This window comes from Drosophila miranda, chromosome XL, assembly GCF_003369915.1.
Source record: "Drosophila miranda strain MSH22 chromosome XL, D.miranda_PacBio2.1, whole genome shotgun sequence".
In the NCBI taxonomy this organism is placed as follows: domain Eukaryota; kingdom Metazoa; phylum Arthropoda; class Insecta; order Diptera; family Drosophilidae; genus Drosophila; species Drosophila miranda.
This window is the reverse complement of record NC_046673.1, coordinates 8,706,198-8,730,919: the sequence shown is the minus strand read 5'-3', so window position 1 is coordinate 8,730,919 and position 24,722 is coordinate 8,706,198. Positions and strand designations below refer to the sequence as shown.

General features: G+C 48.9%; 1 protein-coding gene across 1 annotated transcript in view; it reads right to left on the bottom strand.

Annotated features, from left to right (window-relative positions):
• Window positions 1-835: 835 nt before the first annotated feature.
• Window positions 836-24,722, bottom strand: part of LOC108155701 (neurogenic locus Notch protein) — a 40,818-nt gene continuing 16,931 nt past the window's right edge. Inside the window, exons 3-9 of the mRNA XM_017286683.2 lie at window positions 17,723-17,991; window positions 17,451-17,655; window positions 14,527-14,657; window positions 3,402-9,607; window positions 3,012-3,324; window positions 2,513-2,938; window positions 836-2,431 (exon numbers count right to left, since the gene is read on the bottom strand). Of these exons, the coding sequence (XP_017142172.1) occupies window positions 2,088-2,431; window positions 2,513-2,938; window positions 3,012-3,324; window positions 3,402-9,607; window positions 14,527-14,657; window positions 17,451-17,655; window positions 17,723-17,991 (7,894 nt within the window). The 3' untranslated portion in view covers window positions 836-2,087. The remainder of the gene's footprint in view (window positions 2,432-2,512; window positions 2,939-3,011; window positions 3,325-3,401; window positions 9,608-14,526; window positions 14,658-17,450; window positions 17,656-17,722; window positions 17,992-24,722) is intronic.

Here is a 24,722-nt window from a genome sequence, read left to right as displayed (position 1 = left end):
GGGCCTCCATTCGAGAGGGGGCCCGTAGTAAATATTAAATCAAACAGAGAGGGAATTGCGGTGCATTGATGATCTTTCTTGTGTGATTATGTGGACTATATATAGTATTTATGTATAAGCCATCAGGGTATCCACAGCCAAAGCCAGGCGCAGGTGGAGTGTGTTAACACACAAAATTATACTCATAGATAATGGACGGATAAGAAAACTATGATGCCATACCGCGTCAGCATTGTGGAAAATATTTGTCCAGAGGGACTCTCAAAACATATCCCAAATCTATCGAGGGGCTAGCCGAAAGCCATGCCTGTGCAACTTGGACGATGCCTGCTCCCAGTGGATATGGAAGTGGGGTCTAGGGACTTCAGGCTGTAGGGTTTCCAATGCGTAGTTGCGTGCTAATGGCTTTGTTGATTGTTTGTTGACTTTCAAAGCCTTCTTTTAAGCGGTCAATGCCCAGAAGATGAACCCACTTTTTGGAGTGTCTGATGGAGAGCCATGCAATGCCTTGGGATAAACCTCTAAATATACATATGTACTATCGTTTCTAGTTGTGATTATGCATCCCTTTATCTATGGCCGCTTCTAGCATTCCCTTCTGTCATATACAAAAATCGACAAAAATTAATTGTTTTTAAAATAATTATTTAATATTTATTATTTATGTCAAAAAAAGTTGCATTTATGTTTGTTGTTTTGCTGTTTAGATTAGGAAAACAAATAATTTTACAATTTACACATTAAAAACTTATGGAAAACAAAAAAAAATAGAGATGGAAAGAAGAATGAATAAAACTCAAATAAAAAATTTGTAATAAATCGAACAAGAAAATCGGTTTTTTTTTTTTTTGTTTAAGTTTTAGTGTCTAATTTCCCCGTTGCATATTTTTTGAAAATATCTATCCATCAACTTAGATTTTAGGGGGGAGTGTGAAGGGGGAAGGGGCTTATATATATAGAAAACTTGGCTGGTTAAGGTCTTTTCTTTTCGTTTACATTTCTATTCGTTCTTGTCTTGTTTTTTTGTGTGTTTTTGTTTTGTTTTTTGTTGTTGCGTTTCGTTTGTTTGTTGTCTTTTATATGATTGTGATTTTGTGGAATTGTTTTCTCGCCTTAATTCAAACATTTATGAGAATCTTTTTACAGTTTAGCTTAGTTTAAAATGTAATAATACACAATAATCGTATCATAGTTTTATAATTGTAATTATAATAATAAAAAAAACGTGGTGTAAAAAAAAATGGGATTTTTTTATGTGTAGTATATCTAACAATTTTGTTTATATAAGCACTTCAGTTTCGATACTAACAGAACTCCAAAATATATCGGATATCAGATAATCGTAGAATTCGATAAAAGCTTAATGGCTAAACGTAGCCTAGACTTAGGTCTAATGATATATATATATATATATATATATATATATATACATATATGTATATATATCCGTATGTGTGTATGTGTCCTTAGATCTTATAGCTACATATATCTGATCGGAACGGTATAGAGTGCCAATCGTTCAGTATTTTTCGCTAGTTTAAGGTTTTCTCTGTCTTTTGTTTTTGTTTCTGTTTTGTTAACTGGAAGCGACGACGATGACGTTACGACAAATCAAATGCGCCACAAAACGACGACCACTTAAGTCCTCTTAGTCTTAGTCTACGTATGCATCTAGATGGTTAAAAGATATCTACATATATGGGTAGATATGTATGGATATATATATATATATATATATATGCGATCTAGATCATCCAACGATTTCAACGCGCACTGTACAACAATCATTAAAAAATAGAATTTAAATTATTACAAATTATTACGCTCTCTCTGTCTCTCTCTCTGTATCTATCTCTTGCTCGCTCTCTTTCTATTTTGATCGGCTTCTTTAAATTAAAACTTATTCCCTAAACAGACACTAAAAACGTAAAAATATATAGTTTTTTAGCTTTTCTTTTGTTTATATTTGTAGAACGTAGTCCCAGGGACTCTTTAAGAGTCGCATGCACCACCGTTCGGTCCGTCGTTCCAGCACTCAGCGGCCCTCAGGCGGCATTCAGGCATTCTGGCAGTCTGTCCGTCCGTCGTCATATGTAGATGGCCTCGGATCCCTTGTTGGCCTGATGGCCACCCGAGATGTACAGATTGTTGGCCGCCGGCGATTGCACGCCCTCGGACCAGTCCGAATTCGAACGGGGCGATGATGAGGACCAGTGTCCGGGCGATTCCGGCGAGGGTGTGGGATAGCTGTCCAGTGTCTGGACGAGATGCTGCGGCGTGTGTCCGCCCGAATGCTGACTGGGCGGCGTTAGGTACTGATAGAAGGCCTGATTGTGCTGCGACGACGGCGATAGCATGTTGGTCGATGGCGATGATCCGGACATTGAACTTTGTATTGAAGGCGGATTCATTTGACCCGAGTGAAATGAGTCTGTGAAATATGGGAATAGAGAGATTATTAATACATTATTTCTGCATTTTCTGCATGCTTTGGGCAGGCGACAACTCTTACCCGGAGATCCACAAAATCCATTCAAGTCCAAACCTGCTGAACCGAACTCCAGGCCTCCAATCTGCTGCTGCTGTTGCTGATGTTGCTGCTGCTGTTGCTGCTGCTGCTGCTGCTGTTGTTGTTGCTGCTGCTGCTGTTGCTGCTGTTGCTGCTGCTGTTGCTGCTGCTGCTGCTGTGGGGATAGCGTCTGCATTATTGCACTGCCCTTGGATGATTGGGGCGGGGCAAGCATAATGCCCATATCGCTGCCGGTGGGCGAGATGATGCCCAGACTAACTGGGGAGCTCTGTGGCCCCTGGCCGCCGCCCAGCAAGCTGTTTAAATTGCTGCCACCGAACTGCTTCTGCTGTGTGGCGTGCCGCATCGCCTGTATGTGCGTCGGGGATGTGGGCAAACTAGGACGTGATTTGGCTGGCGATGGAGAGCCTACAAACAAACAAAAAACGAAACACAGATGCGATTAGCAAGTGGATTCTGGCATGGAGCTGGATGGACTCACCCAGATAGGCGTGCGGCGACAGGGCCAGACTGCTCTGCACCGAGTGCGGCGGCGACTGATTCGAATAGGGGGGACTGAGACCCTGCTCATTGCTGCCGGCACCCGTCAGGCCACCGACGAGGCCGCACATGCCACCAGGCCCGTTGCGGCTGCCGCCGATGATCCCATTGCCGTTGCCGTTGCCGTTCATTCCGAGTCCCTGGCCATTGAGCAGCTCCTGCTGAAAGGGCGAGCCCATCGAGTAGCCATAGTTGTCCAGCTTGATCATGTCCAGGCCATTGCCGGGCGGCAGTGATTGCAGCGACTGGGCGTTCTGTGAAATGTAGGCAAAAACCAATTAGATGCTGCCTCCTGGGCTCCTCCTGTCTCCTTCGACTGATGGACACTCACCTTGATGCAATCCTCATAGCTCGGCGGCTGTTTGGCTCCATTGGGGCCGCTGGGCTGTGGCGCGGCCATGGCGTTCGAGTACATCGAATTGGTGTCGTACGGGCTGGGCAGGTTCCCGTTCATTCCGGGGACGCCCAGCGGCGAGGAGGCATCCAGCTCCAGCGAGGCCATCACTCCGGCCCCGGCAGCCGACGACAGTAGGGATGTCGGTGGTGGCTGAGATGGTGCCCCCGCACCCGCACCCGTTACCGCACCGGATCCCGCACCCGTCGTGGATCCACTCATCAGCTGTACGGGATTGAGGCCCGTCCCATTCCCATTTCCACTCCCATTCCCATTCCCATTCATGGCCCCCTTTTTTGAGGCCGCATTTGTCTTTTTTGAGCTTGCCTTGCGCCTGAGACTGCCGGCAGCGTCCAGGCCGTTGTCGGGACTGCTGCCCTCGATCAGCTTGGCCTTCTTGGCGGCCTTCTGCTTGGCCGTTTGGCTGCTCTGCTTGCCGGCACCGTGGGCGCCGTTGCCGGCGCCGCCCGCCGATATCACCGTCGGCTGGGTGATCAGCTGCGGCTGTTGGCCCGGCGGTGGGGAGCCGATCATCGCCTGCGGCGTCATGCTGAGCATCTGCGGCGAGCGGGGCACATGCTCGTCGAGCAGCCGGACAATGTCGTGGTGCAGCCGCTCGCTGGCCACGTCCCGGGGCAGTCTGTCCATGTGGTCGGTGATCTCGCGATTGGCGAAGTTGTCCAGCAGGGCCTTGCAGGCCTCGTAGCTGCCCTCGCGGGCGGCCAGGAACAGTGGCGTCTCGTCCTTGTCGTCCTGGGCATCGCGGTTGGCATGGTGCATCAGCAGGATGTTCACCGCCTCCGTATTGTTGACGGCAGCGGCCCAATGGAGGGCCGTCTTGCCCGAATTGTCCGCCGCATTGATGTCCGCATCGGCGGTGATCAGGTCCTCGACCATGCCCTCGATGGCCAGCCGGGCGGCGAGTATCAGGGGCGTGGTGCCGTCATGCATGCGAGCATTCAGATTGGTGGCCCTATTCCGCAGCAGGATCTGGAACACGCCCATGGCATCGGCCGCCACAGCGGCATGCAGTGGCGTCCTGCCCGTATTGTCCTGGCAGTTGGCGTCCGCTCCGGCGTCGAGCAGCCGCTTGGCAGCGTCCGCCCGCGCATACCGGGCGGCCAGATGCAGCGACGTCTCCCCAGTCTTGTCCATGGTGGCGTCCAGCTGGGCTCCCTGGGCCAGCAGATCGGATATGACTTGGGCGGTGCTGTCGTCATTGTTCTCGATATCCTCGCCGCTGTCCAGGCCGCCGCCCCGCACCGCCACGATCATCAGGGGCGTGAGGCCGCAGGGACCGCGCGCGTCCACATCGTGCTTGCCGCCGTCCTGGTGGGCGGGCGGCGTCATGATGGCCCGCACATCGGCCACATCCAGATGGGCCTGCGACCAGACCCTCTGGTCGGCCTCCTCGTACTCGCTGACCATCGTATGGTCGCTGGCATAGCCCCCGTTGTTGCCCAGCCCCACCACGGAGACGGGATCGCTGCGCTGGCGCTTCGGCAGCGGCATGTCGCTCTCATCGTCCGACCAGTGGCCGCCCGGCTGGCCCACGCCCTGGCTCTGCATCGCCACCTGTTTGTTCAGGTTGCGCATCTCCTGGCTGTGCGGATCGCGAGGACGCCGCGACATCACGGCGGCCGGGGCGCGGAAGCCCTCCGGGAACCACGTGACCCCATGGGCCCGCTTTCGCTGGGTGCTCAGGACCATGCCGAAGAAGGCCAGGGCTATGATCACCAGAATGATGCCCGTGATCACGTACTTGACGTTGGCCGGCGGCTCGCCGCCGTCATCGTCGCCGGGACTCTGAACGCCGCGTACACTGTGGATGGGGAAGGCGTTGATCTGATGCTTGGCCGCTGTGGCGGCCAGAAACTCGGCCGCCTCTGCCGCATGCTGGAAGCACTCGGTGCACTTGCGATTGTCGATCTCCAGGTAGATCTGGATGCCCGTCTTGTAGCCCTGCTGGGTGTAGAGGATCTTGTTCTTGCGCGCGAACTCCGTGTCCTCGATCTCGGGCATGCGCACGGTGTCCTTCCAGTTGATGATCATGTCCCGGCCGAGCGAGTCCTTCTTCATGCGCACCGTCGTCCGCAGCATGTGGCTCATGTTGCGCAGAAACTGGGCCTGCAGCGACCGGAACTGTTCGACGTCCATCAGCATCACGACGGACATGGCGCCCTCCGCCAGCTGCGGCGACTGCGTCTTGTTCTCGCAGTCGAGGCCGTCCCAGCTGCACTCGGCATTGTTGCAGTAGTAGTCGCAGACGCCGTCGCCGTAGTGCTTCTGGCAGTAGGCGTCGTACAGGAAGTTGCAGCTCTTCAGCTTGCGCTCGCAGTCGTGGCCGTCGAAGTGGCACGCCACGTTGTTGCACTCCTCGTTGCACTTGCCGTTCTTGAAGACGTTCCAGCACTCGGGCCCGGTGCAGTTCGCCCACGGATTGATGCCCAGCGAGCAGTCGTTGCCGTCGAAGTTGCACGCGTAGCTGTTGCACTCGGCATCGCAGATGCCGTTGCCCTGCTTCTCCTGGCACCCACGCTGGCGGCACATGGCCCGCTGCTGCTCGAGATCGGCGGCGTAGCGATCGAGGCCGCTGCTGGAGCTGCCGGAGCCGCCCCAGCCCGGATAGCTGGCGTCGTACACGTGGCAGCGCTTGCCCTTCCACCGGCTGGGGCAGAGGCAGTCGTAGTCGCCGAGCAGGTTGTCGCAGGCGGCGCCCTGCTGGCACGGATTCGGCTGGCACTCGTCCAGGGTGTCCACCTCGCAGTGCTCGCCGGTGGTGCCGCGCGGGCATTCGCAGCGATACCCGAAGCCGTCGTCGTCCACCACACAGTTGCCGACGAGGCAGGGATTCGAGTCGCAGTCCTGGCCGCTCAGCTCGCAGTTCTTGCCGTAGAACCCGTTGTTGCAGATGCAGTGGTGGCCGCTCTGCCGGATGTTGCAGTTGCCGCCGTTCTGGCAGGGACTGTGCGCGCAGAAGTCCACCTTGTGCTCGCAGTGGCGCCCCATGTGCCCCGGCCGGCAGTTGCAGTGGTAGTTGTTCACGAGCTGGACGCAGTCGAGGGTGCCGGCGTTCGAGCAGGGATTGCTGAGGCACTCGTTGATGTCGCCCTCGCAGCGGGCGCCCACGAAGCCGGGCGGACAGACGCACTCGAAGCCGCCGACGCGATCGATGCAGCTGCCGTTGTTGTGGCAGGCGCCGGGCACACAGTCCTCCTGGTTGATCTCACAGATGATGCCCAGCGTGCCGGGCGGACAGCTGCAGCTGAAGTCCTTGACCAGGTCGTGGCAGGTGCCGCCGTTCTGGCAGGGATTCGGGGCACAGTCGTCGATGTTCAGCTCGCAGTTCTGGCCCTGGAAGCCCTGGCGGCAGTTGCACTCGTAGGCGCCGATCAGGTCGCGGCACGTGCCGCCGTTCTGGCACGGCTGGGAGGCGCACTCGTCGATCTCCTGCTGGCAGTAGCTGCCGGCATAGCCCTGCGAGCAGTAGCACACGTGGCTGTTGCCGTGGTCCTTGCAGGTGCCGTTGTTGCACAGCTGCCGCAGGCTGAGCCCCTTCCGGTCGGCGGCGTCCTGGCAGGAGATGGTCTGCACGTCGCACAGCTTGCCCGTCCAGCCGGAGGAGCACTTGCAGCTGAACTGGTGCTTCATCTGGCTGCAGGTGGCCCCGTTCTCGCAGGGTGACTGGCCGCACCAGTCCACATAGTCGCCGCACTGCTTGCCGGTGTAGCCGCTGGGGCAGTGGCAGGTGTACTCGTCCCGCTGCTCGTGGCACGTCGCTCCGTTCAGGCAGGGCGAGGAGTCGCACTTGTTCAGCTTGTACTGGCAGTTGGCCCCCGAGAAGCCCGACAGGCAGCTGCAGTTGTAGCCGTTGATGCCGTCGATGCAGCTACCGCCGTTCAGGCAGGAGCTGTCCGTGCAGTCCTCGTCGTTCGTCTGGCAATTGATGCCGCTGAAGCCCAGCGGACAGGTGCACGTGTAGCTGTTCACGTACTGGCTGCACGTCGCCCCGTTTTGGCAGGGCTGGCTGAGGCACTCGTTGATGTCCGTCTCGCAGTGCTTGCCATCGAACCCGTCCACGCACAGGCAGCTGTAGTCGCCGATCCCGTCCAGGCAAGTGCCCCCGTTCTGGCACGGGAACGAGGCGCAGTCGTCCGTGTTGATGGCGCAGTCGCGGCCCTCGTAGCCCTTGGTGCAGAGGCACTTGTACGATCCGGGCACGTTCAGGCAGCTGGCCCCGTTCCGGCAGGGCGAGCTGAGGGAGCACTCGTCGATGTCCTCGTCGCAGTAGCGGCCCGTGTAGCCGAGCTTGCAGGTGCACGCGAAGTCCAGGAAGTTGGAGCTGGGCGTGCACTTGGCCTCGTTGCGGCACCGATTGCTGGCGCAGGGGTCCAGCTTGCTCTCGCAGTCGCGGCCCGTGAAGGGCACACGGCAGACGCACTTGTAGCCGTTGACCTTGTCGATGCAGGTGCCGCCGTTGCCGCACGGATTCGTCACACAGTCGTCGATGTTCGTCTCGCACTTCTGGCCGGTGTAGCCGGGCATGCACTGGCAGGCGAAGGCGTTCAGCTTGTCGTAGCAGGTGCCGCCGTGCTGGCACGGATTGCTGCTGCACTCGTCGATGTCCGTCTCGCAGCGCTTGCCGTTGTAGCCCGGCGGGCAGTGGCAGATGTACTCGTTGATGCCGTCCTCGCAGCGAGCGCCGTTCACGCACGGATTCGAGGCGCACTCGTCCACGTCGCTGAGGCAGTGGGCGTCGTAGAAGCCCCGCGGACACTCGCACTTGTAGCCGTTCACCTGGTCGATGCAGACGCCGTTGTTCGCGCACGGACTGCTGATGCACTCGTCTACGTTCTTCTCGCAGTGCTGGCCCGTGAAGCCGGGCACACACTGGCAGCTGTACGAGTTGATGCCGTCGATGCAGGTGGCCCCGTTGTTGCATGGATTGCTGTGGCACTCGTTCACATTGATCTCGCAGTTCTTGCCGCTCGTTCCCGGCTGGCAGTGGCAGACGTAGCTGCCGACTCGGTCCTGGCAGTGGCCGTCGAACTGGCAGGGATTCGATTCGCACTCGTTGATCTGCTTCTGGCAGATGTAGCCCGTGTAGCCGGGATCGCAGAGGCACGTGAAGCTGTTGTTGCCGTCGATGCACTTGCCGCGGTGGCACGGATTCGAGTCGCAGTCATTGATGTTGATCTCGCAGCTGGTGCCCGTGTATCCGGGCGGACACTCGCAGCTGTAGCCGGCTATGGAGTCATGGCAGATGCCCCGATTCCGGCACGGCTGCGACTGGCAGTCGTCGATGTTGATCTGGCAGCGGGCGCCAGTGAATCCCAGCGCGCAGCTGCACGTAAAGTCGTTGATCTTGTCGTGGCAGGTGCCGTCGTTCAGGCAGGGACTCGACTGGCACTCGTCGATGTCGATCTCGCACTGAGTGCCCGTGAAGCCCGGCATGCAGACGCACCGGAAGGTTCCCGGATCGTCCAGGCAGCTGCCCTCGTTCTGGCAGGGATGCGACTCGCACTCGTTGATGTTCGTCTCGCAGCGGGGACCCGTGAAGCCCTGCGAACAGTTGCACCGATAGCTGCCGGGCGTGTTCACGCAGATGCCGTTGTGCTCACACGGCGAGCCCTGGTCGCACTCGTCAATGTCCTCCGAACAGTCGACGCCCTTGTAGCCGGTGGCACACGAGCAGGCGTACGAGCCATTGATCGGCGACGTGTCGCAGATGGCGTCCTCGTGGCACGGATTCGAGGTGCAGGCATCGTCCAGGTGGCACAGCAGCCCCGTCTTCCCCTTGGTGCACTGGCAGTAGAAGCTGCCGACGCCATCGATGCAGGTCGCACCGTAAAAGCAGGCCGCCTGCACACAATCGTCGATGTTCTCGCTGCAGTCCGAGCCGGCCCAGCCGTTCACGCAGATGCAGCTGTACGATCCGTGGGTGTTCGTGCAGGTGGCTCCGTTCTGGCACACGGCCGGACGCAGGGCGCACTCGTCCACATCGTCCTCGCAGTAGCGGCCCGTGAAGTTCGGCGGACAGCTGCATCGGTAGTCGTTGATGCCGTCGATGCAGGTCGCACCGTTCTGGCACATGTTCCCCGAGCAATCATCGATGTTCTGGTCGCAGTTCTTCCCCTCGAAGCCTGTCCCAGAAAACAAAGAGAGAAACCATCATTCGTTAGTGATCGTTTTGTTAATCGCTATCGATCATAGATCGATTGAACCCTTAACTTATACTTTGATTAAATCTAAGGATAAATTATCTGTAAATAAACGGGAATGGAACCACCTTTTGGTGGCTTTCCATCGAAAATTCTTCAATTTCTTTTGTAATCCATAAATAATTTCCCCTCTATCAAAAACCCTACTCTAGATCGATATATATCTGATTATTACAGATATATAAAAATAATGCTTATCATATATAAAACCTGACAAGTTTCCCCTTGTCTTAAAAGGAACCAGAAATAGAGGGAGAGATCATCTGCTTATGTATTCCTATAGGACCTACTCTATTACTGACTTTATTTGGAGGACACTGTAGTTCTATATTCTACAAAAATTAATTCCATATGGAAGTTCGACTGTAGCTATCAATCAAATATACTGTTGGAGATATATACATATTTTCATTCTTAAAACTTATTTTGAAATACATTTTTGATTGAATTTCCCTTTGGAGTGGATGTGCCTTGAATAAAATACATACATATTTGATATATGTATGTACCTTTGGTATATTTTTAGTTTCAGTTTCAGATTAAAAAAAGTGATCAGATTTCTGTACATTTTGGCTTCTGTTTTTCATCTGCAAATCTGCCGAAGGAAGATTCAATGAATGAAACGGTCACACTGCCACTGCCACTGCTCTCTCTCTCTCCGAAGACTGCTCTGTCCATGGAATATTAATAAGAGGGTAAGGCAGAGGTTGCTGGAAATGCACATGCTGCGTGTGTGTGTGTCCAATGAAGTGCATAAACAGATTTATGGCAACATCATAAAATGCTTCAATAAACGAAAACGTTTAAGGCAACAACAACAAAGAAGCAACAAAAGACGAGGGAATGGAAGAATACAACAGAAAAGGTGGTTGTCAGTGGCGAAGGAGCCGCACAAAGCGCAAAGGCCGCTTAAAAATATCGCCTTGTTGGAGGAATGCTCTGCAGCTGTGTTGCACATGTTTTGTTCCAAACACCACAGACAGAGAAAGAGAGCCGGCGTGGCTTGCTCTCCCCCTCTCTCTCTCTCTCTCTCTCTTTCTAGAAAAGTTACCTGTACTCGCTCTCGCTCTCTCTCCCTCCTCCCTACTGCGCATAGCCAGCGGCGGGCAATGTTGAAAACGGAACAACGAAACAACAACGCTGCTGCTGCGCATGCGAAGCGAATGGGCAAACAAAATATAACGTAAAAAACAGAGACCGAGGAAAGGCAGCCGCCGCCGCTGCCGTCGCGCAGAGCCATTCATACATGTGTGTGTGTGTGTGTGTGTGTGTGTGTGTGTATGCGCTATATGCTCTGTGTGTGTGTGTGTGTACAACACGTCTTTAGTTGTTCTTTCCCACGGTCTCATATCTGGCCAGCCCCAACCCGAAGCCGCAGCCCGAAGCCCGAAGCCGACGCGAACGAACGCGAACGCGAACGCGGACGCTGGCTGAAGCCCGGTCAGCGCTATCTTGAATGCGCGCCAAGCAAAACGAGCGTCGGGCTCTACCCCATTCCACACTACACTAGACTCCCTCCCTCTCGAACAGACAGAGTGAACGCCAGCTACGGACAAGCGACTATTTACATGCCCTCACCGATCGATTGTCCATAATAAGTTCTAAATATATTGATTATTTAATTAAATTAATTCATATTTTGTATTAAATATTTGTTGTGCTGCCAAACATTCGATCGAAATCATAATGCCTCTCGGCGGTGTAGGGTATACACAAATGTTGCTTATGCTGCGCGCGCGCTTCGGGGCGGCTTGCTCTTGCCCTCTCTGTCTGGCATGTGTTCGGTTGCTCTCTCTCTCTCTCTCTCTCGCGCACGCCTGCCCGCTGCCGCTCCACACTCGATCGAGTTTTGGGCTTCGTTCATTGCGCTTTACTTTGCTTTTGGTTTACTTTGCTTGTGCTTGTGTGTTTGTGTTTGTTTCGAGGAATTAAATCGCACTTTATGTGTGATCTCTCTCTCTCTCTCTCTCTCTTTGGCTCTCCTTCTCTTGGCTGCTGCTCTTGTTGCAATGGTTTTTTGGGGTAAAAAAAGCTCTCGCTCGCTCGCTCTCTCTCTCTCTCGCTCGCCCACAAGCTTTGTTTTTAATGGTTTTTCTTGCTTGGTCGGTTTTAAGTTGAGTTTTTTTTTTGTTCGTTTTTGTCTTTTAGTATTTTGTATCGGGTCTACAAAAGGAAGGGCCCACAGTCGAGACACACACACACACACACACATGTATGCATGTAAGAGGGAAAGAGACAGACTGCTGCAACTTGTTGCCTGGAACTTTGGAACCCTGGAACGAACTCACGAAGAGTGGCATTTTAAGTGTCTGTCTCTCGTTCATCTCTCTTTCTTTTTTATTTTTAAATAAACCAAGGCAGGCTCATCAATTCAGGATAGAGGAAGAGAAAGAAAGAGTCAGAGCATAACAACAACAACAACAACAACATCTGCTGTTGCACACACAGACACATGTTTCATATTCGTTTCGCTTTTTTTTTTTCCACAGTAAAAGTCACCCAGTCACTTAGTGACCGCCGCACTTTGAACTCTCCAACACTCGGGAACACTCGGCTTGCAGATCAGATCATTGGATCAATATCTATCCGAAACCCCAACAGCGGACGGCCAATGATACAGATACAGGGTGGAAAGGATTCGGAAATATATGCATGGAGAAAACCACAAAGAATTCCTTTAAATTCTGTTTCACTTTTGTTTCCCCCTCAAGCTGTCTTCTTTCTAAAGCCAATGAGAGTCGAAGGCTCCTATTTAATACTTGGATTAATTAGGTAAATAAATAAATCATTGTTTAAAGATTCCCTTTAATAGGAACGATCGAATTTGAGGCCTCTGAACCTTCCTTTTTTTTTCTTGTTTCTGTGCGAATTTTTGTTGGTCTCTCCAACTTGTTTCCCAGACCTCCCCAACTCGTGGCTCTTCGCTCTGTTTCTTCTTTCTTTATTTTGCATAATGAGTGCAACTCCCCCTCCCCCCCAGATGCCAAAGTGCCTCCGCCCCAGTCCCAGTCCCAGTCCCAGTCCCATCCCCGGCCACAGCCACAGCCTCTATGTGCCCCATTGCGCCGTGATGTCCACAGGGCGCTTCGTGTCGTGTCTGTCTGTCTGTTGTAATTCGGTTGGGATTGCTCAACATTAGCCAGAAACAACAAGAAACCAGCCGCAAAAAGGCGTTATAACATTTCCCATCGTAATAAATATTGCAATTTTCGGTCACACTTTCACACGATCCCAACACTGATCCGATCCGATCCGATCCTATTCTATGCGATCCGATTCGATCCAAAAATGAAACCCAGCCCTGCCCTGCCCTGTGGTGTTCGCGTTTTGTCTCATTAGAATTTTTGATTGGGCGCAATTAAAAGGCCAGACGACACACAGAAGGACGGGGGGACGCAGAGCGGACCAGAGGCGAGTGACAATTCCCAGTGGCTGGTCACACTGTGCCCCCCACGGCTGTTGTTGCTGTCTGCTGCTGCAACTGCAAATAATGTCGTGTGCAATTCTCCTCAATTGAAATGAATTAATTGAAAATTGCACACAAAACACACACACACACACCACACACGTACACTGGGGGTACTAATGGGTATATGCAATGCGAGCAATTTACATGATGATGATGATGAATACAACAAGAAATAACATTGAATGGGCGACAATTGACGACAGAAGAAGGTTGCTCTCTGCTGAATCTGAATCTAAAGCTGAAGCTGAAGAGTGTGCGGAAAGGGTGGGGGCAGCAAGAGGGGAAGATACATAGCGATAGGCTCCCTAGCAGGGGGCTTTTAGTTCCCCCCTTTTTTGTGCCATAAAGAAACAATCGCAAGAAGGACTAAAATCTCGGTAGTTTCTTCCTTTAAGCCCGCAGAAGCAAGTGAATTGCAACCGCAACAACATACATGCCGTGTACATGAAGCTTGAATCGAGCTTCGCTGATTAGGGTTTATGTTTTTACAAAGACAAGTCTCTTAAAATCGATCGTTTTCCAGTTTTTAGATCCTGAAAATTCCATAGTCAAAAGAGGCTGCCAGTCTTTTGGGGGGCTCCCGCATGCGCTGCCTGCCTGAGTGCCTGCCACACTCTTCCCACAAATCAGTGGAATGAATGCTTAAGCACAGTTACGCCCTAAGGAGGTCATGCAACACACAATCAGCGCATTAAGGAGCCACCACAACGGGGCGCTGGAAAGAAGCAGATGAGGCCACGATCTCGGCTCGATGAAATTCGTAATGGGCTGTGGATCGGCCATGGGGGATTGGAATGGCGGAATGGAATGGAATGGAATCGAATGGTCTCCTGTGTCTCTGGGATGTAAAAGTTGAACCAAACTGATGAATGATGCTCTGAGGCTCTGGGTTCTCGGCGTGGGGGGAGGCAGAGCCGGGCAGTGGCTGACGCTGACAAACGAGTTTGAACCTTGTGGCAGCAGCCAGTAGTCGATTTGCCGCGTGGGCGAATGTGGCAGCCACAGCAGCCATAGCATCCACAGCAGCAGCCGAGTCTCTCTCTCTCTCTCTCTCTGGCTCTCTGTTTGGCTCGTGGCTAGTCATGAGTCATGGACGGCGAGAACTGTTCTCATCGGAACTCACTGAAAGAAGTCTCAGCTGAGAACTTGTGGCCTCGGGTCTCTGCCAGCAATCGGAAACCATTATAAACTTGGCTTGGACTCGCGACTGCCATCAAGATTTGCATTTGGAATTGGCTGAGACAGCGATTGGCATTCCAAGACATCAACGCACTTTTTTTTTTTTTTTCTGCGAAACCCATTCATTCTTAGAAACTAATCCATAACTTATAGGAGATATATGTATGGTACTTATGGCCCGATAAACACTCACCTGTGGTACATTTGCAGTCGTAGGACAGGCCATTCGATCGACAATTGCCGCCGTTCTGGCAGGGCGATGGATTGCAGGGCTTGTACTTCTCGTCGCAGTCCTTGCCCTTGTACCCCGTGGGACACACGCAGCTGTAAAAGTAAGAGAGAGAGAGAGAGAGAGAGAGAGAGAGATAGAGATAGAACAATTAAATGTGGGGTTAAGAGTGCAATCGCCAGGAGGAATGGAACTTCCGTTTGCAGTACTATACGGATATCTGGATTTGGATTTGGATTTGGATTTGGGATCCCGATCGGAGTGACAGAGAGAGAGAGGGGTTATCTTTCGTTTGTGTGTGTATGCCACTGCCACAAGCGAGAGAAAGAGAGAGAGGAGTTCCTTAACCGGTTCTGGGAAAACCCATACCTCTCTGTCTCTCTCTCTCCGACTCCGACTCCGATTCCGAGTGGAACTCTCTTTTTTTATGGCCAGTTCTGTTGTTGTTTCTTACTTTGATTTTGTACAACAATTTTGATGCCACTTCCACTGGCTGCCTGCCTGCCTGCCTGCCACTTCTTTGTTCTTTATTCTTAATGTGATTTAAACTTAATTTGTTTGTGGCATGTAAGCCCAGCTCCAACTCCAGCCCCGACTCCAACTCCATTTCCAATTCCAACTCCAATTCCGGAGTGCAATGAGATTCTTGAGAAATGTTTTGTTGAGCCCGGAAAAACGGGTTTCGGCTTTGGGGTTTCTTTTTCGGGCACCTTCTACGTGGTGGCACCTTAAAAGGCCAAAGACAACGACCATGTCTGGGGCCACGCCCCGTCGCAGCACTAATTAAGACCATTAAAGAGCATTTAATTAAATTAAACAATTAAAAGAGAGGCACAACATAAGAGGCTGCCCAAAAATAGTCGAACATCGCGAATACAATTCTTCGGGGAGCCCACAACCCATCATCTACTCCCCATAGGGTTTTTTTACTGAGTAAATTACATACAAAAAAGAAAACCAAAAACGCCATTAAAAAAAAATACATATGCACCTAAAATCTGAGAAAAAACACTGAGAATCGTATAGAGAGTGGCAATAGTGAATAGAATGCGATTTTAACTATATTTTACCATTTATATGAAAATATTTCAGTTACAAAATATATAAAAAAGTTAATGGAAATGTATTTAATATTTAATGGAAATATATTTGATATATAATTAAAGTATATTTCAAAATTAAAATAAATATTTTTATATTTCGATAAAATATTTCCCAAAAATATACTACATTTTATTTATTTTAAAGTGTTTTATATTCAAATTAAATATATAAAAAATTCTTTTTAAAAGATTTCTTAATCTTAACTTTTTTTGCATTCAAAAACCGATTGTTTAATTTCTTTTCACTATGCCATTTTATCGTCGAGTGCACATACATGTGTAGGTTATATTCGGTGGTCAAAAATGATGGATATTTGATTGACATGTGAACGAACACCCAGCAGCCGAATAGCCCAAGGGCCAATATCTCTCTCAGGGAGAGGCTGGGAGCAGGAGAGCCGGGCTCCTTCCTCTGTGGGGATCTTTGGATACGCCTCAATGAATCATGTATACACATCAATAGATTTACCTTTGACCGACTCTGAATTATTCATGGCTCTGTGCTACCCGAAAATTACGCAAAAAAAAAGCGACATTCAATTGGCCACAGACATGAATATCGAATATCGAATACCAAATACCTTAATTATTCTCGTTTGTGTTCAACGTTTGTTTCCATTCATAAATAAACCACCGACTGACAGATGACAAATAAAATCGTTGTCATTTCGGGGGGTAGGAGGTGAGGGCGAGACACTAAGCCATGACTAAGAGACAGAGAATATTTAGCATGGAAACATCATAAAAATCTCAAATCGAATGGTTAGTTTATGCAAATCGGTAGCAGGAGAGCGAGAGCCATTCAACAGTGGCAGAAGATCATTAGGCATCCCCCATGAAACGAGAGGGGGAGGGCAATGGCTCCCCCCCCTTCAATTGCAATTTATTCGTTTACGAAATGCTCTCCCTTTTACACCTGACATTATGCTAATTGCAACAAACAGCAAACAAACAGCAAACACATGTTCACATCGCACTTTTCGGCTCGAATTGGTTTCTCTTTTTTAGTGGAGATGTAACCCCCTATCCCCTGCCCCCAGATAAACCCCTGCTCGGATAATTTGTGTGTTTCAAATTAAAAATGTAAATGAGAAAATCATTTAAACAACCAGTTCCACAACAAAAGATCGCCGGATACTTTGAGATCTTTTGTCTGATTTATTTTCTAAAGGCAGGTCGGTCGATCGCTCGATCGCTCGATCGCTCGATCGGTCGTCTGTTTTGTGTATTTTAATTAGAGTGGAAATTGGCGGGCAATTTGTTGTTGCCTAAACGACAAAATCAATAATCAATAAACTATGCAAATCGTTCGACAGTCTTTGAATGCGATTTTATAAGTTATTAGTTTTAAATTGCCATTAATTAAAGGAAGTCCAAAGGGAAATGCAAATGAGAGAATTCGTTTGCTTAGAATCAGACGTGTCCGATCTTTTGTCGAACAAAGCAAACAATTTGCACTTGTCGCCGTCATTTGAGTTATCACAGGCTTCCCCACCGCCATTCGATTGGCTATGGATCAGTCCGGCGGTACTCGCCGCCGGCAGTCCAACTCGGAAAGCCCATGGATCCACCACAAGCGGTATTTGGAAGCGGTCCTAGGGCCAAAGGTAGAATCTGTCTTTTCACTCGTTCTGCTAAATAAATTTTCCCCTTTCTTCCTTCCCACCTTCGGAGCGTTCTTAAAGCTCCGCAACGATTCTTCTCCTCGGAGCGTACTTAAACCTCCGCAACGATTCTTCTCCTCGGAGCGCACTTAAACCTCTGCACGGCTGGCAATTCACTTACTTGTAGGATCCATGAGTATTCTGACAGGTGCCGCCATATTTGCAAGGATTCGACTGGCACTCCTCGACATCCTCGGCGCAAGTGCGTCCCATGAAGCCGGGGGGACAGGTGCAGGTGAAGCTACTGCTGCCGGCCAGGGCCGTGCAGGTGGCACCATTCCGACAGGGCGAACTGGCGCACAGATTCTTCGTCTCGCATTGTTCTCCTGGAATATTAGATAGCCATTAGATGAGATACTCCCTTCCAACTTCTTCTCTATTTTGAGCACTTACCCGTATAGCCATTGGCACAGGCGCATGTGGCCTCCTGGAGGGTCTTCAGCTGGCAGGTGCCGCCGTTGTAGCATCGATGCCGATCGCAGGCATTCGGGACGGCAATCTCGCAGAGCGACTCGTTGAAGCCGAGCGGACACTTGCAGGAGAAGCCGGGAGAGATGCCGCCATTGCCGAAGGTCTTCTGGCAGGTGCCGCCATTCTGGCAACGGACCGTCGAGCAGGGATTGCGGTATTCGCAATAGTCGCCGACATAACGTGAATCGCAACTGCAATTTCGACACATTTCGATTATTAGATTTGATTAAAAATTGTTGCATTTGGAAGAGCGGGGGGGGGGGGGGGGGGGAATACAGTGGGGGATATACTATATTTAACTAGTTTATGGTCTTGTCGGCTTTACAGCGGCACTTTGCCAGATCTCCGATCGCCGCTGGCCGATAAGCCGCTGGCACCAGAAGGCGATCGAGAGAGAGCCGTCCAGCAAAGTGTTAAAGCTGACAAAGTAGCCCCATTTCCGCCCCAGACCTGGACACTGGACCACTTTCACAGCTGCCACTGAGAGGTAGCCACTGCTGTTGGGGCTGAATCTTGCACAGATGTTGCAGGCAGGTTCTAGATTTCCTACTCCTCTGGAAATCCTTCTATGAAGGGTTTTTCTTCTGCAATTCTTCTTCTTCGATGCCTGAGAAAACCAGGCCGAAAAATCGGTTCAATAAGCTTCCCATCAACAATATTTTATACGAAAAAAAAGAAGAAAAAAAACAAGAAACAAAGCAGGCAACAAATTGATGGAATAATGACAATGATGCCACCATATGCCACACCATCCCCCCCCTCTCTTGGTCTCTCTTCGCCATCTCCACTCCCCGACATTTGTTGTTGTTGCAATTGTTGTTTTTGTTGTTGATTTTCCCTTGAGAAAACAATTTTTATGTACGGTAATTTGTGCGCGATCTTGATTGCATATTAAATTTTTCTTCTCCCTCCTCCCTAGTACTCCCTCTCCATCGCCATCGCCATTGCCATCTCCATCGCGAGCTCGCATCTCCATCGGTTGGTGCTTCTACTTGGTCTTCCAGGGGTCTCTGGCAATGAGAAAATTACACGCATTGCTGGGGCGCGCTGTGCAACAGCAACAGCAACAGCAACAGAAACAGCAACAACAACTGCAACTGCAGCAACAACAACAACAGCCAATGAATAATCATTAAGAGGCGGCTGCTGACCAGGCCAAAAGAGATGCTGCTCGAAAGAGACAGAGAGAGAGAGAGCGAGAGAGCGAGAGAGAAGACTGACTGCTGGACCAGGAGGAAAAACGGCTTTTCTTTTTTAGCGTTTTTTATCTCATTTTTTCCTTTTTCTTCTTCTTCTTTCAGCTTCGTACTTCCCGTTACAAGTGTGTGAAAATGCTTTAGATTTCGATTTAGCATTAATTTGTAGCAATCGACAAGAGAGAAAAAGGCAGCGATAGAGGAGAGGCAGAAGGAGAGGCACATCACAGGCCCTGCTCTCTGCTCGCTTGTCGATTGTAATCGAAGATACAAGGAGGAACAAGACGAGGAGGAGAAGGAGGATCGGCTGCCGAGGGAGAGCTCAAGAGGAGCCTGGACAGGCTGAGGCAAACAGTAGTCGGAGTGCCACAAAAACAGTAGCAGTAGCAGTAGCAGTAGCAGTAATAGCAGTAGTAATAGTAGTAGAAGAAGAGCAAAAGTAGCAGCAGTACCAGTAATAGTAGAGGCAAAAGTAGCATAAGCTTCTATTAAAATGCGGTTTTTTTTTTTTTTTGAAATTAACGCCACTAAAAAGCACTGAAATCTAAAAAAAAAAAAAAAAAATAGCATGCAATAGAAACAGTAAAAATGGTAGAAAACTTCAGCTTTGGTTACAAAAATATCATCAGGAAACGAATAAAAAATCGTATGAATTTTCAGTACAATAAATGCGGATTTTTGACAATTTGGCGGACCATCTGATTATTTGATTTTTTATTGTCTAATTTATGTGAAATATAATCAGGACACTAGGGAATGTTTCAGCCGAAAGCTCTATAGCATGACAATTTTTAGTCATTTTAAAGTTCTCTCAATGATTATTTTAAACCTTGCTTAATGTTTATTTTCCTCTAAGGTAAAAGTAAAAAAAAAAAAAAAAAACAAAAAATATAACAAATAATAATAATAAATAAACAAGAGATATAAAAATAAAATAAAAAATGTTTTCAATATTTCCAAGACCAAAAAACTGTGAAAAATAATAGGACAAAACACACGCATAAAATATATTCACAGTAGAGCTTCGATAACTTTTCTATATTGACAAAAAGCGTTTCTGTAAGTCAAACGTTTTCTTTGGATAATAGAGGTTCGAATTATATTTCGTAAAGATCTGTTTTTTTAAGTATTCAATTATTTGCGAGCTCTTGCGAGTAGTTCTCCGATAATTTCAGATTAAAAAAAACTATTCACAAAATAGAGAAAAAATAATACGAATCATCGGGTAAATTCCAAAAGAGTGTAAAACAGTAGCAGCACTGGCTGCAGATGATCGGGCAGCAAGCAGTGCAAGCAGAACAAGCAGTGGTGTTATAGCAAGCAGTGCAGCAAGGCACCATCGAGTCTCATTTGCGTTTGTGTCAGGCGATCTGTGATGCTGATAAGAGACGGCGAAGGGGGTGGCCAAAAAGGCGAAACGAAACAGGAGCAAGCGGTGGCCCTCCCCCGTGCCCCGTCCCCCCTCCCCCATCATTCAAATGAGGTGTCAGGCTTTTTGCTGGCCAAGCATAGAAAGAGATAAATAGAGCGACAGCGACAGCGAACCAACAACAGCAAAAAAATAACAAAAAATTAATGTAATATAAATTATACTCGCAAACGGGAGGGAGGGAAGGAGGGAAGGAGGGAAGGGAGGCTGTTTGAAATGGAGTTGGTTGGGCTCGTTCCAACGTTGGCTGGTAACTTGTTTTCTCAAGAGAGCGAGAGAGAGGCCGAGTGAGAAAAACGTGACTAGCATTGGTAGTCGGTCCACAGGCAGGCAGGCAGGCCCCTCCATAGGCAATGATCCTAGCCATGGTCGAGAATGAGTCACAGAAGCAGCAGCAGCAGCAGCAGCAGCAGCAGCAGCACAGAGAACAGAAGCCGTTAGTTAGTTATCATCCTCTCTCGCAGGAATAGAGGAAATTATAGCCATCCTTTGATGGTGGACACACAGAAAGGGAAAATCTCTGAAAACCGCAAACAAAATCTCACAATAAATCGAATTCTGTGAGAAAAACCCCAAGAAATAATCTAATCACAGATCAGATATGATCAAAGTACAGGGGGCGGGGGAGGGGATATTATACCTCGATTCCATTTCAATTTTGCGGTCTGCTAAATCATAAAACTCCAGCATCAAAAGAGTGCGAAATAGTATGGAGTAAAATGCTGTACAATATATTTTTCTTCTCACGATCGATACGAATGGGTAACCGCAGCAGTAGCAGCAGCAGCATCCAATGGAGAGGGGATCCTGCAGTGGGGTGTATAGATTATGTTTGAGAGAGCGTATGATTTAATGTCATCGCCCGATGATCATTCATCTTTTGGTCTCCATTTGGACTTATCTACGGCTTCCAGAGAGCCCCGCCCGCCTGCATGCCACCAGCAGCAGCTCCTGTTTATCGTGGGGTCTTGTTTTCCTTATAGAGTATCTAATTTCTCTAGTGCAATTCACACGATTCCCAGACACAAACACACCATGTCTCTCTCTGTGTGTGTGTGTGTGTGTGTGTGTGTGTGTGTGCAGCTGGCAAACGGTTTTCTGCTGAGCTTTGCACAATATCAAGATCGATCGATAGAAGAGTCAGCCAGCAGAGAGGAGAAGGAGGTGCAGGAGGAGGCAGGCATTAAATGTGCTTATCGTGGCACAAGCATCGCCAAAGCTTCCAGAGAGAGAGAGAGAGAGAGAGAGCAATCAAAGGTTCGGTTTTCGGTTTTCGGAATCCGTTGACAAAAGCCTCCAATTAAAAGCATAATTTTTCTCGTTTAACCGCCGCCTATCGACGCTTATCGATCTTACAGTCGCTCCCCCCTCCCCCCCCGACAATCGGTTGTGTGTTTTGTGGCCTACTGTACCTCTCGTATCGCTTTGCTAATTAACATGATCCATGATCCAGTGCGACTCTCAGCGAATTCTGTCTAATTAGGGATGCCATTTGCCCGCGGATCCGTTGACGGAGGGGCTGACAAGAGATAAGCTCGACCTTTGATATTCTGATGATCTGGTCCAGTGATCGTTCCACATTCCATAACTGCAGCCTCCAAAAGGGGGGCAGAGAGCACACTTCTCGCATTACATGATTATTCGGTGGTGGTGGTGTTTTTCTTTTCACGTGAAAAACTACTCTCCGCTCTCTCTCTCTCTCTCTCTGTCGCCCTCTTCTAGGGAATGGGCAGGTGCAACATTTCTCCCTCTCTCTCCCTCTGTTTCCATCTCTTTCGCTTCCTTTCACCCAGACATTTGCTATTTGTTTAGCTGGAACAGAACAATGGTATTTATGGGATGACGATGTGCGTGACGTGACCCCGTCCGTCGCCGCCTTACAAAATTTTACACCCAAGAAAGAATTTTCTCCCCTCCCCTTCCCCTCCCCCCGTTACCATCCATCAGTGGTCTATCCATCCATCCATCCATCCATCCATCCATCCATTTTCAGCTGTTGTTTGTGGAGATTTAGGGTCTTCTTTCGGTTTTTGTTTGGTTTTTGCTTTTGTCGTTTTGTGGCTCAGGTAAAAAGGCATCTCTCGCCGACACTGGTCCGTCAAAATGGTTTTTACAGGTTCAGGTACATAGATACAGATACTCGATGCACGGATACAGGTTAGAAATAACTGTGCGCCGAGAAGAGCCGAATGTGCAACACATGGGGAAAGTTCTATGGGATACGGCATAAGATCTGTTTCAAAATTCATTTCTAGGCGATAAACCATACGATTTGGTAATCGAAATGAATCTCTGGAAAAACCATTCCATATATCTACATGTGTGTGTATATTTCCATATAATTAACATGTGTGTGTGTGTGTGTGTGTGTGCCTGGGAAAATCTTGCACTTTTCTGCGCTCAAGATGAGTTATGACAAACAAAAGTCCCAGATTTATGTAATGCATCATTCAACATTCGAATAATTAACATTTTTCCTCCCCCCTACCCTACCCTACCCGTCTCTCCCTCTCTCTGTTTTTTTGCTTTGATCTGCTCCACACACAGCTCCATCATCATCATCATCATCAACTTTTTAGTTTCATCTTCGCTTCTGGCTTCATCCAACGTTTCGTGAGAATGCGCAACTTAATTGAGTTTCAATAAAAACGTTTTAATTTGACCAGAGAGACAGAGACAGCCACAGAGAGGGAAAGAGAGAGAGAGAGAAAAAACCTGGCCAAAGGAATTTTGTACGCCAACGCCTTGGACCGAAAAAACCAGAGCACGAGAAGGCCGAAAAGGGGAAAAAAACAACAAAAATATCACAAAGAAAAGGGAGCAAAAAGGGCACGAAAGTACACCGAAAAGGGAGTAAAAAGGGTAGAAAAAGAACACAAAGAAGGGAGCCAAAAGAGTGAGAAAAAAGTCTACCAAAAAAGGAGTAAAGTGCAGGGAAAAAAGGGAGTAAGACCAGGAGCAAAAAAAGAGTAAAATGAAGAACAAAAAGGGAGTAAAATGAGGACCAAAAAGGGAGTAATACGAAGAGCAAAAGGGGAGTAAAACAAAGAGAAAAAAGGGAGTAAAATGAAGAGCAAAAGAGAAGAGAAAAAGGAGTAAAATGATGAGCAAGTAAAGTGTAAGTAAGCAAGTAAAGAGAGTAAAGTGAAAAGAGAAAAAAGTAGTAAAATTCAGAGAAAAAAGGGAGTAAAATGGAAAGAGAAAAAACGAGTAAAATGCAGAGCAAAAAAGGGAGTATAACCAGGAGCGAAAAGGGAGTAAAATTCAGAGCAAAATGGGACTGAAACGAGGTGCAAAAAAGGAATGAAATGAAGAGCAAAAGGAGAGTAAAATGAAGAGCAAAAAGGGACTCAAACGAAGAGCAAAAGGGGAGCAAAATGTAGAGCCAAAAAGGAATCAAAATGGAAAGAGAAAAAAGGAGTAAAATGCAGAGCAAAAAGGCAGTAAAAAGCAGTGCCAAAAGCAGATGAAAGGGCAGCAAAAAAGATCGAAGCGAAGAATGTAAAATGCAAACGGAATGCACAATAAAAATATTCGCTACGGCTACGCGCGGTTTTTTTTCGGGGTAGCACCGAAAAAAAATAAAAAAAATCAAGAGACCTCGAAACGTGGAGTGGGCAGGATCCCAAGGGGAATCGAAACGATCTCGAGACTTGTGTAACACAGAAAAGCAATCAGAGCAGGTTGCAAACAAGTTTTTATTTCCACATTTATTTTGGGGAGCCCTTCCAGTGAGCCCTTCCATCTTTTAGCGCTCTCCCTGGCCTCTCGATTCACATCCGAAGGATGGCCGGACATACGATAATGGCCGCCACTGTGTAAATGTGTCATCCCAGAGATACACAAATGTTCGCCTTTCCACACAGATTATCCCCGATGAAAGATTTTCCATTGTCATTTCCCTTCGAGACCTGGATTTGGGGCCGGTGGTGCCGTGGGGTGGGGTGCCATGGCCATGTCCATGTCCATGGCCAATGGGCTTGGGCTTAATGATGAGTTAATTAAAGTAATTGCAGCCTCGGTTTTCCCCTTCTTTGGTTTTCCCATTTCTGGTTTTTCACTTTTTTTCTTTTCTTTTCTTTTTGTATTTTTTTTGTTCTGCTGCGCTGTGTGCGTGTTTCCAAAGAAAAAGCCAAAGCCAAAGAAGCAGCAGAAGAGAGGAGAGGAGAAGAGGGGAGAAGCGAAGCGAAGAAAACAAGTGATCCGAGAACCAAAGAAAAAGAACATTTTTCAAGTGCAAAGCGTGTGAGCCAAGAGTTCAAATAAAAACGTAAATTGTTCAGACGAGAATAGTGTC